The sequence below is a fragment of the Branchiostoma belcheri genome, unplaced genomic scaffold, assembly GCF_001625305.1.
Source record: "Branchiostoma belcheri isolate BF01 breed outbred unplaced genomic scaffold, Haploidv18h27 scaffold235, whole genome shotgun sequence".
Lineage (NCBI taxonomy): Eukaryota > Metazoa > Chordata > Leptocardii > Amphioxiformes > Branchiostomatidae > Branchiostoma > Branchiostoma belcheri.
In genome coordinates this window covers 179887-192701 of record NW_017803838.1, presented here as the reverse complement: position 1 = coordinate 192701, position 12815 = coordinate 179887, and the positions used below count along the sequence as shown (strand labels likewise).

The 12815-nt window shown below is 40.7% G+C and overlaps 1 protein-coding gene across 1 annotated transcript in view; it reads right to left on the bottom strand.

The window, feature by feature from the left end:
* The window catches only part of LOC109470836 (A-kinase anchor protein 9-like), a 21758-nt gene extending 9145 nt beyond the window's left edge, over window positions 1-12613 (bottom strand). The window contains exons 1-10 of the mRNA XM_019769924.1: window positions 12418-12613; window positions 10822-10933; window positions 9738-9938; window positions 8133-8288; window positions 6599-6715; window positions 5569-5619; window positions 4373-4467; window positions 3155-3251; window positions 1303-1479; window positions 515-700 (exon numbers count right to left, since the gene is read on the bottom strand). Of these exons, the coding sequence (XP_019625483.1) occupies window positions 515-700; window positions 1303-1479; window positions 3155-3251; window positions 4373-4467; window positions 5569-5619; window positions 6599-6715; window positions 8133-8288; window positions 9738-9938; window positions 10822-10933; window positions 12418-12446 (1221 nt within the window). The 5' untranslated portion in view covers window positions 12447-12613. The remainder of the gene's footprint in view (window positions 1-514; window positions 701-1302; window positions 1480-3154; window positions 3252-4372; window positions 4468-5568; window positions 5620-6598; window positions 6716-8132; window positions 8289-9737; window positions 9939-10821; window positions 10934-12417) is intronic.
* Window positions 12614-12815: the final 202 nt, after the last annotated feature.

Genomic DNA, 12815 nt, shown 5'->3' with positions numbered 1-12815 from the left:
CCTTTTCAGTTGGAGAACAGTTTTCAATATAATTTTTAATTATACATAATGTAATCTAACTCAGATGTAATAATAAATGTTTTTTATCGTCCAAACAGTACCCATGCAGTAGCAGCCTTTATACGGCTGAATTGATGCAGGGTATCACATAATAATCAACACAAATCACAACAATCAAATAATACACAAGATAATGCATACTTGCTCCACAATTTTTTGTGGAACTGTCACAAGGGTCTGTGCGGCTGCCATTCGGCGCCACAAGGTGACCTCAATTTGACTTTCCCCAACCGAAGTTAGGTACCCATTCACACCTGGGTGGAGTGTGGAAAGTCGTGTTAAGTGCCTTTCCCAAGGGCACAACGTCGGGCCGCATGTTCAGACATGTCCCGGGTACGACTCGGATCGAACCCGAGTCTCCCCGCTTCATAGTCGAATGCTCTACCACTATGCCACCAGACACCATGATGTACATGTACTCTCATGCTTAAATACATTGTATGCTGAGTCCCACCTTGACATGATCGGCTGCAGGGTCTGCCTGGTGAGGTTCAGCCTGTATGTCCTGTACCAGCTGTCTGCCTTCAGACCTGAGGCGAGCCACTTCCTGCTGAGCCTGCTGCAGGGACAACAGTAACTCTGCCTTCTCCTGCTGCCAGCCAGGGCCTGCAGCCGGCATGGCCTTCTGTGGTACAGATGTCTGGGGGAATATAAGGCCCAATTTACATGTGTGTCATTTATATGTGTCAGGCGTGGAATAACACGCATGCGCGCCACACTGCATGTTTTGTGCGACAGATTTTTTTAGCATATAAGCAACCTCTGCCACCACCGCACAGCATTTTTCCTTTGGCACCTCCTGGATGTGCGACAGAAAAATGACACGTGGCACGGCGCGTTGGTGGCAGAGGTTGTTTATACACTTAAAAATCTGTCGCACAAAACGCATGTGTAAATAGGCTCTAAGGAAAGTCTAGGACATGCATACATTGATACCGTCTTTGTGCCATTAAAAGACTTAGTCCAGATATAAGGAAGTTTGTATAGAAAATTTGTTGGTGTCAATCGCAAGAGACACAAGTTCCCAAACCAGTAAGTAGGCCACCATGTGTTAAACATACATGTGCATGTATAGTAAGCTGTCTCTACTTATTTTCACACTTAGCTGCTGTCTATGACAATAACAACATCAGGATAGAATATGTGATAATGCCTAATGCTTGAATTTCCTCTCATGCATGGGCAGTACAGTTGCAGTCACTTTTGCCTTTCAGAAGTTATTAATTGTTAATAAATTTTCACCTGCTCAGCTGTGATGTCCTTCTGTCTGTACATCCAGACTTGTTCCTCCAGATCAGCCAGGGCATTTCTCAGCTCGGCTTTTTCCTGACTGAGTCTTGCGACAAAACTGGTCAGCTCTGTGTTCTGTTGAAGTATTTTCTCATTCACAGATGGTCCAGCAGTCAGTTCTGAGGCAGACTGCAGAAGACAAATTATGTGTTGATGTAAGTTTTTAATATAAAGTTTACATTAAATTCCACATGAAAGTTAATCCTTGTTAGTGAATATCAATAATAAGTGAAAATTACCTTTGCCGGCATTTGAAAGCTTCAATGTGCTATAAACCTATAATTGTGTGTCTGTAATCACTTCAACACATTACAGTCGTTCTGCAAGTAGATGTGAACCAGACACATGAATAGGCACAGTCAGCAGGAGGCGTGTGGCTGAATAAATGCCTTTCTGACTGGCTGGATGTGTGATAATAAAATGGATATCCCTAATGATAATTTGATGGTTCCCAGGGAGGAGCACTGTCACGTTTCCTGAATAGGTTTGCCCCGCCCCGGGGTGAGTGCCGGCAGAGGTTGGGTTGGGTGAAAGAAAATTCCAATGCAAACTAGAAAGGCCAATATTTGCTTTGGAGCAAATACAGCGATGGGTTCACCACATTTTACGACGTCATGGCAGGGAAAGAATGAGAAACACAAGGGAAAACAATGATTTACATTGATATAACTATAATATGAAGTAACATACAACTAAAACAACAGTTGGATAGCTATTCCCTACTTTATTGGTTAGGATTTTTAATTGCATAATGCAAACTGTTGATTTTCAAAATAAATAAAAAAACGTTCATGCCCCGCATTCCAATGCTGGAGCAGAAAAGCTTGAAATACCATAAAAAGAAACCCTGATAAACTAGAGGCCGACATTTGCTTGGGAGCAAATACAGCATATTTCAGTCCATCTCCCTCCCACACAAAAGTGGACTATTCCAAACTTACCCCAGTGTAAAACTAACTGGCAAAGATTCTCAAATAAATGAATTACATAGTAGCTATGTAATTGAGAACAAAGATGCAAGAACAAGCACATTGAATCTCGAAAGCTTTACTAATCTTATTACAGGTATGCAAATACTAACAAGATGAGATTTGATACATTTTGAAGGTCTTAGGCACATAAAATTGAATGTGTGGGTCATTACGTACGACTTACGTGCAATGTGACCTCAGGTAACCCGCAATGGAACACGTGTTCCATGGCCAACCGCAGATGGAACGGGTCATTCTTTACTATAGATAGAACATGGAACAGGTATAGCACTTTTGGCCCTTTTTTTGCTGAAAATAGCCATTCAAGTCTCCCAAATGAGTCATGGTGTATGCCAAATATGTGACTGCTATTCTGTACACACATGTTCAAGGTACCCTTATACCGAATTTCAGATCATTTGGTTGTAAAACCAGGGCTCAGGATCCAAAAATCCATTTTTTGGCGAAAAATGCCCCAAAAAACCTTCTTTAAAATTTTTCAAAGGCATGTATCAAAAAAATGAAAAAAACGCCTGGGGGTATTTGCCCACTCTACCTCCATGCCAAATTTCAAGTCATTTGGGTGAATGATGGCGGAGTTAAATCCCTTTGACTGTTTGGCAGGAGGAGAAGAAGAAGGAGAAACATGAGAGAACACAATATATTTCATCCATACCATGGTATGGACTGAAATATAAAAAGTCTAAAAACACCCAAAAATAACCCAAAACCCAAACCTCTGCTTGGAGAGTACCACTTGCACACACAACATCATAGTACACTGTAGTAACTGTATGACTAAGGAGACAACATCTTCCACGGACTGTACTTACCAAATTTGCACCGTTCATATGTTGCAGCTCAGTAGACAGGTTCTTAACTGCTTGTTGGATCTCTTTAATCTTACTCAATTCTGCATCAGCAGCAGCACTGCAAGGAAAAAGCATGTACTTTTTAGGACAAAAGTTTAGAAAACCAAACCATGCAACACAAATTTAATATAATTGAATAAAATTTTTTGCCTAACCCAACTGTTGTTGTTCAGATTAGTGAAACTCAATAATTATATAATAGGTACTCATCTGTTAATAGTTTCAACAAGTTGGTAAGACACTGAGTAAAGAAACTCTTTTTACAAAACCAAGTCTTTTAAAATTTATTCCAGTCAGAATTGCCATGAGGAAGGTGACAGACGGTCACCGAAATGTCAGCTGAATAAAAGCCTTGGTTGTGTAAAAAGAGTCTCTTCACTCTCTATATGTACTCATGTTATAGAGATAGGCTGTATGTAGGGGCAGTGGTTTGTTATCCACTGTGTCTAGGGCACGATATTGGAAGGCAGAGCCCATCCCTCTCCTTCCACTGCCTTTTACCTCCCCAACCAAAGTCAGGCACCAATTTTACACCTAAGTGATGTGAGGAAAGTTGTGCAAAGCGCCTTTCCCAAGGGCACAAGATCAGTGACATGGCAGGATTCAAACCAACAACTTCTGGGTTCTGAGCAAAAAACTTGTCATTAACACCACACAACCCCACCCTGTTACCTGTACCAGTGCTGCATAGCAAGAATCCATTCTACAGTAACATTTTGTTTCTTCAGAATATCTATTGATTCACAAATCAGAGTACATATAGAATACAACACGGTGTAATCCGTATTGCTCGAGGTACCATCCTGACCGCGGGTCGGATCGCCCAATGGCCGAAGGCCGGAGGGAGATCCGACTCGCGGGAGGGCTGGGACCGAGGGTGATGCGGAATACCCCGTGTTGTATTTTATTTAATATGTCATACCCACCCAAGAAAACACACCTTTCCATGCGAAATGAGCAAAAATTTGGTGTCCCTAAACCCCCAAAATGCAACAATTCCAACATCTGAATTTTGTATTTTCGAATGTTCAAAAGTGGCACACATTTGGAAGCCCGGGCCGTATGCGTAAAGAAGCCCGGGCCGTACCGTAAAGTACAGCCCGGTCCGAAACACCCGTATCGAACGTAACCGCGGCCCAGGTATGACATAAAAAGGTGTATGATGTGGTAATGAAGTACCTCCAGGCCTGAGTTGGTAATGTCTCCTTCAGCCTGAGCAGTTGGAGCTGGAGGGACTGACACAGAGACTCTAGCTGGTGTCTGTGTCTGGTCAGNAGTGAAACTCAATAATTATATAATAGGTACTCATCTGTTAATAGTTTCAACAAGTTGGTAAGACACTGAGTAAAGAAACTCTTTTTACAAAACCAAGTCTTTTAAAATTTATTCCAGTCAGAATTGCCATGAGGAAGGTGACAGACGGTCACCGAAATGTCAGCTGAATAAAAGCCTTGGTTGTGTAAAAAGAGTCTCTTCACTCTCTATATGTACTCATGTTATAGAGATAGGCTGTATGTAGGGGCAGTGGTTTGTTATCCACTGTGTCTAGGGCACGATATTGGAAGGCAGAGCCCATCCCCTCTCCTTCCGACTGCCTTTTACCTCCCCAACCAAAGTCAGGCACCAATTTTACACCTAAGTGATGTGAGGAAAGTTGTGCAAAGCGCCTTTTCCAAGGGCACAAGATCAGTGACATGGCAGGATTCAAACCAACAACTTCTGGGTTCTGAGCAAAAAACTTGTCATTAACACCACACAACCCCACCCTGTTACCTGTACCAGTGCTGCATAGCAAGAATCCATTCTACAGTAACATTTTGTTTCTTCAGAATATCTATTGAGTCACAAATCAGAGTACATATAGAATACAACACGGCGTAATCCGTATTGCTCGAGGTACCATCCCGACCGCGGGTCGGATCGCCCAATGGCCGAAGGCCGGAGGGAGATCCGACTCGCGGGAGGGCTGGGACCGAGGGTGATGCGGAATACCCCGTGTTGTATTTTATTTAATATGTCATACCCACCCAAGAAAACACACCTTTCCATGCGAAATGAGCAAAAATTTGGTGTCCCTAAACCCCCAAAATGCAACAATTCCAACATCTGAATTTTGTATTTTCGAATGTTCAAAAGTGGCACACATTTGGAAGCCCGGGCCGTATGCGTAAAGAAGCCCGGGCCGTACCGTAAAGTACCGCCCGGTCCGAAACACCCGTATCAAACGTAACCGCGGCCCAGGTATGACATAAAAAGGTGTATGATGTGGTAATGAAGTACCTCCAGGCCTGAGTTGGTAATGTCTCCTTCAGCCTGAGCAGTTGGAGCTGGAGGGACTGACACAGAGACTCTAGCTGGTGTCTGTGTCTGGTCAGGGCCTCAGGGGAGTAGGAATGGCCATGCTGCTGTGAGACACCTCTGGTTTCCTGCCAAATAAAACAGTACAGCAGGTTACCTTTCTCAGAAGTATAGTCACAACATTTACATTGTATGTACAAGGATGTCTAACTCACAAGAGACATGCAGGAACAACTGAGTCAACAGATGATAATTTGGGTAGTGGGTGCAACACTACACATCATAATGGACCTATACCATTATTACGTCACAGTTTGTTTACCGCAATGAATGCCGGTCAATCGACGTTTATATTGTACAGGGATGCGCAGCGCGGTGTGTGTTTGTGTAGCGTTAGCCTAATATAAGGCTTTTAATACAGTTGTACTACTTTCGTCTAATGTCACAACTAAATCACCCATGCGGCATGTAATGCTGTGTCAACACAACTAGACGCAGCAAAATCAGACTACTTTCAATTGAAAACTTTGAAATGATCTTTCTTCTTTAACTGACCGTTCTAGAATGTTCTTTAGAACAGGTAAACAAACTGTGACGTAATAATGGTATAGGTCCATTATCACTTACATGTACACACATAGTGCTGCTCTTCAAAAGTTATGAATGCATTCACTCACAGTACATCTGGGTAGGTCTTTCAGTGACAAGAAATAACTAAAGGGATCACCAAAAAGTGGCCACGGTGCCAAGACGGACTTTATTCTGTGGTAGCGACTAGAACAAGTTTGAAAAGATTTATAGGAGGTGGATCTGTCCTACTGTAATTGGAAGGGACTGACATTTGAGAGCAGTGTCTCTTACTTTCTAGTGAACCTTCCAGGATAAAACTAATAGGGCCATAAACTCTATTTCACAGACAGACAGACAGACAGACAGACAGACAGACAGACAGACAGACAGACAAAAAGTCAGTCACTCACTCACTCACTCACTCACTCACTCACTCACTCACTCACTCACTCACTCACTCACTCACTCACTCCGTCCTAGTAAGTATGAGATGGCTAAGTACACAGTGTTGAGATGTACAGGTGCATGTCTGCCCACCTGATCTGCTCCAGTTGTATTGTCCTCACCACTCAGCTTATTCACCTGGGACTTCTGTTGTTGTTGGAGTTCAGCAATCTTCCTCTGCTGCTGCTGTATCTCTTTTTCTTTCTGGAGCTGTGGAGAAGATATATTACATTTAATATTCAGTAGTGCCTCTCACGAGATTCAAGTTCCTCAAGACTCTTGGCACTTCAGATCATCCCAAAGTTTGCATTTCCAGATCCGTACATTGATTGAGTTGTGTTGAGAGGCAGCTCTCCTCAGTCACTCCAACTGTGGGAGCCCAGAATCATGTTATATATATTATACATTATATATTAGTATATTATGTGGTTGCATAATAATATTACAATATAGGCTTTCTTGTTCCCATTATTCTGGTAATTTAGTATTTAATTAGGTATCTAAAAAACAGTCTCTTTTTTACCTCTCTGGCATTTGGTAAGTTAACAATTTGAAAATAACAGCAGTTACTAACACTGAATGAACATTGGGAGTGATCAAACCCAACCAACAGTCAAGGTTAAAATCACCTTGATGCACAAGACATGTAAACCAAACCTAGAATATACCAATTTTAGTATTTTCTTGCATTATTCTTGACCATCATTCATACAAAAACAGCATTTTTGACAGACTGAGTGACCTTACCATTATCAAGGCCTAAATTATACTATCATGAAAGTTTATCTGTGTTGGACAGGTAGTTACATGAATTGTTTAGAGTTAAAACTTTATATCCAACACCAAAAGTTTTCTCACCTAGTAGAGCTTAACCGCGACGGGGACCGACATAATCTACCAGATACCTGTGACCCAGTGTTGATGACCCAGTGTTGACGTCACCCTTCAAAGAAGCCACGTGACAAGCCTCACTGGGTCAGTCTACTTACTAGGAAGACCAGTGACTGGTCGAAAGCTCTAGGTGAGAGAACTTTTGGTGTTGGATATCAACTTTAACTCAGTCTACACAAGGCCTAAATATGTTAGAAGTGCAATTTTACAGAATACTGCATGTGGTAGTTGTTGGGATTCATGTCAGCTTTACATGATTAGGCCACAGCAAGTACTTTTCATGAATGACATCAGCGCACGCATTGATTTTCGCCTGAGTTTGGAAAAAAACCAAGAAATTTTGTTGCCTTCTGACAGTGGTCAACATGCAGAAAATGGGCATAGATGTCTGTTACCATGCCAGAAGATAACTATGAAGAGAGGAGACAAGACAAGTCTCTGATTTAATGTAACAGTTTAGTTTCTTACTTTGATGCAGTGATATGTGGTGCTGGCTGTGTATATGTGATGTTCCCACTAAATAAAAACCATTTGACAAATGTACAATAATTGAGTCAAACTTTTAAAACGTAGGAACCTTGTTTTCTTCAGCCCGTCTTGTTTTTTTCGCCCGCTCGCATTAGACTTGGAGTCTGCGGAGGATGTCATCCATAAAATTTACTTGCTGTGGCCTTACATGATGTGCCAACACATGACTTGTACATGTTGTATAGGGTGTGTGTGCACAAGTACTCACCAGGGACTGCTTGTCTTTGTGTTTTTGCCTGTCACTGGCAGCTTCCCTGTCAGTCAGCACAGTTAACCTGGCCTGTAGACTGTCACGGTCTGCCTTCAGCTGGGCACTGTGGTGTTTCTCCTGTTGTAGGGAAGTTGTAGCTTCTTGGCTTTGTTTCTGAAAAGAAAAGGTAATCATTATCATTTACTAATAGATACAACAGACTAAGATGGTACAGCCACCTCCAGAGAATGGACTGGGACAAATGGCCTCACACTGGATGTGGAGGGTCCAAACCCTCGTGGTCGCCCTAGGAGGAAATGGTTGACAACATAAAGGAGGACCTCCACCACCTGAACATCAACCCACAGGACAGAGACAAGTGGCGTGCTGCCATCAAGCCCCAGTAGTACTGTGCAAGCACGTCTAACCCTCGGAAGACGGGGAACAACAGATGATAAACTGGACAGTGAGTGAGTGAGTATGATACTATCAAGTTTGATATTTGACCCCACCAACCTCTCCTTATACATTGTACAGTTTTCAATGTCTCAAGTGCTTGTATCAGGGTATGGTCAAACTTGTCTAAGACACCCACCAAGGGGCCAGGGAACAGTGGCCTTCTTGCCCTTTTTAGACAAGTGGTCTTCTTATCATACAACAAAGCATGGCAACAAAACCACTGCAAATTTTCCATTTTCCATCTGTTTTACAATAGACTGATCCAAAGTGACCCAATCATTGCCATTTTACCTTGCACAAAGACTAAAAAATGTCAAAATTAATACAGTACCAAATTTTTTTTTTCTTTTCTTATTTTCTTATGTTGAGAAATATTTTCTTGCCAGGGGGATTTTCAAGAAAATTCAAGAAACATTCTTGAAAGATTTGGTATGTTGATTCTTACACAAAGAATTTTATTCTCCTTTTTTCTCAAGGATAGAAAATATTTCTACTATGATCATGCTCACCAACAAGAATCTTAAGAATTTTAAGAATTTTAAGAAAATTTACGGTCTTTTTTTTCTGCTACAAGAAATCTTTCCTTGTGTACAGAATGGTTTTCTTGCTTTAAGAACAGTTAGCTCTTAGTTCACGAAATATTTTCTTGTGGACAGAATCGTTTTCTTGCTACAGCAAGAAAATCAAGAAACATTTTCTTACTACGGGGATTCTTAAATTTCTTGTTCAAAGAATAATTTTCTTGCTATAGGATACATTTTCTTTGTACAAGAAAGAAGAAAGAAAAGCAAGAAAAACAAGAAAAAGCATTTTTGGTAGTGTAGAAAATTGGCCAATTTCGTCAAGATTTCTCGGTAGTTATATCTTAAGTTTAAAAACATGTTCTGGCAGACACTTCAAAATGATGTGGTCATCACAGGCACAGATATGGCCATGTGTGGTCCCAAATAATGGCAGTCACAGTGGGTTGGACAAGCGGGCGGCTTTGACAAGTCCCTTACATTGCTTGGGTCGATGGGGGAAAAATCAGGAGTGAGCAGTCGATATGGCCAGATGGCAGGCTTTATGAAAAGGTTGCATGGGCAAGTTTGACTGTATAAATTTTCTGTATATCTTGTTAATGTACTACTACTGACGTAAAACAAACAAACTAAACAAAAATACCTCCATTTTTTCCACAGTATTTTTCAACTGGTTGCGAAGACTTCTCTCCCTCTCCAACTCCTCTGACATCTTGGCCCTTTCTTTAGTGATGGACTGTCTCAGGCTGGCCGCTACCTGCCGTTCTCGATCCAGGGTTTTCTTCAGGTCCAGGGAATGTTCTTTCTCAGCATCCAGGAGGGACTGCAGCTCACTGACAGAAGCCTGTTTCATGTACACACAAGATACTAGTACTGTCATCAGTCACAGGTCATCAGTCACATACTGGTACAACAGTCAATAACCAGTATTACAACACATGTAGCTAAATGTCGCCTTGTACATGTTATAATATCATGTTATAATATGTTTCTATAGTTACAAAAAAAATGTAGATACTACAAGTCGTAACACTACTATTAGTGTCCTATCCCCTGTATAATGGTATGGTCCAAAAAGTGGTCAGTTATTCTAATAACCGACCACTTTTAGGTTACAGCCTGATAACCAATGGGAAATGGAGCGTTCTGATTGGTGGACGCCTCCTGGCTATATGATAATACATGTTAGACACTAGTTGAACCGTTATTGTTGCCACTGATAAGTATTCTGTGCGTAGCTTGCCGCATATATATTGTAGAAGACCATAGTATACAAAAGTCCCTGTGCTTTCTGTTGAGTCAATAAAGAGTCTTCTACAATGTTATACAGAAAAAGTTCTTCATAAAACTTTCATCAAAATGAAAAGAATGTAAAACAAAATCAAAAGAAGATCCACGACCTCATAACTTTACTAAATGATGTTAACCTTTCAAGGTAAAGTATCATTCAGGTTTCTCATTCATTATGCAAATAAGGTCCTCATTTGTATACTAGTAAATTATACCAGTTGATGATCTTTAAAAAAAGCACATTAAAGTTGCCTAATGTTAAAAAGGTTTTTGTAGCATTTTCTTATTCATTTACTCAAATATTTTTTTTATTAGTTGCTTGAAGGTATTAGAAAAACCACAATCTACAATCAATCATATGCTGGGTATAGGTGTGAAATTATAGTACATGTACAAATGTATGTGACTGTGTGATTCATGTACATAACACACTTCACCTCTTTTCTTCTCTCTAAGTCAGCCCTGGTCTGTTTGAGCTCGTCCAGAGACCACTGCAGCTGTTTGGCCACATTCTGTTGTCTCTCCAGCGCAGCAGTCATGGTGTCCGCTCTGAACAAACACACAGAAACACACACTCAGTCATTTCAATTATAATTATCATGTACATCTCAGTGCCAAACAGCAAAAGGAACTAGAAGAAATTTACAGTTGCAGTTGACTGATGATGATGAGTAATATAAACATTGTACTAGTTAGAGCTACATGTACGGCCACAGCATGTAAATTTTATGGATGACATCCTCCACAGACTCCAAATCTAATGGGAGCGGGCGGAGAAAAAATACAACAAGGCAGGCTGATAAAAAAAGGCTCCTACATTCTCAAATTTTGACTCAATAATCGTCAAAATGGTTTTTGAGAACATCACATAATTATACACAACCAGCATCATGTATCACATATCACTGCATCAAACTCAAAGTTAAACAAAACATTAAATCAGAGCCTTTTCTTGTCTCCTCTCTTCATAGTTATCTGCCATCCATGTTCTGGCATTGCAACAGACATCTTTGCCCATTTTCAGCATGTTGACCACTGTCAGAGGGCAACAAAATTTCTTTTTTTTTTTCAAAATCAGGATAAAATTAATGTGAAGTCATTTACTTGCTGTGGCCTAATCATGTACATTTACATGACATTGTATGTCCCTGACAATGGTCTTCTGACCACAACAGGTAAATTTCCTGGATGACAAAATCACGACGATCCATCAACCGGTTCTATTTGAGTTATCCTCATTCGAATATTTCTAAACAAACGCCCCTGCAGTTCCGGAACAAGCTTCAAAACAAGGCACAAAAAAGGACTGTTCTATACAGAAACCTTGGTGAGTTTTTTTCTTTGTGTTGGAACAAGCTTTAACTCAATTTTTACTCACACAGATGAGCTTTCATTCGAATAACAGAAACCTCAGTCTGCTTTTCTTTGTTTTGAACTTGAGGCCACAAACAACAGTTACTGTCAGAGGGATAAATCTCTTTGAGTACTCTAGTGGACAATTGAGATCTCATCACAAAGGACAAGACTAAAAGAGAGCTGGGAGAGATCTGCCCCCGTTAGAAGAGACTCCAAAGAGAACTGCTGTAGATTCCTTCTTGACACCTAAGGTTGGACCCCCCTCAGATACCATCAATTGTTTTGAACAGTAGATAATTAAATAGGGATTAGCGTCTAACCCTAACAATGACATAAAAACAACAACATGGCAGCCATGTTTTCACAGGTGATTTTAAAAGAGACTTTTCAAACAATGGAAAAGTACTATGTAATAAAACAGTTACAAAAAAGACTGTCTTATAAGAGACTGCAAGAGATCTGAGATAGAATTTGGGAGAACAATGCCTAAACCAAAGAGAACTGCTGAGATCTCAATTGTCTGCTAAGAGTAAGTTCAAAGTTAGAGATTTATCCCTCTACTAGCGTGGATGTGTACATGTACATATGTACACATGTACACACAGGGACTAGACAACACAATGTCCTCACATGACTTTGGCTGCCATTTCAGCCATAAGCATAAATGGGAAACTTACCTTGTGGTCTCTTTGTCCAGCTTGACCATCAGCTCCTGTAGTTTGATGTCCTTCTCCTGAACAGCCCCGCTCGTGTTTTCCCTTTCCTTGTCCAGTTCCCTCTGCAGAAAGACCAGGCGTAACTTTTCCTCCTCCAGTGCCCGGGAGACATCAGCAGTCTTACTCTGTTCAGAAGAAAGGGCCTCTTTTAGCTTCTGTGGGGAAAGAGATTAAAAAAATTGAACATACAATTTATTCATTTTTCTTTCAATAGAAAAATTTTCAAATCTAAAGTTCATTATTTTTTGTCATATCTGATTTATTAGTCAGTCATCACCAGTTTTTGCAGGTCAACGATTGTAGAAACTTATGGCAACATTTTGCTATCCCTCGATGCAGAAGTATCATTATAAGACATT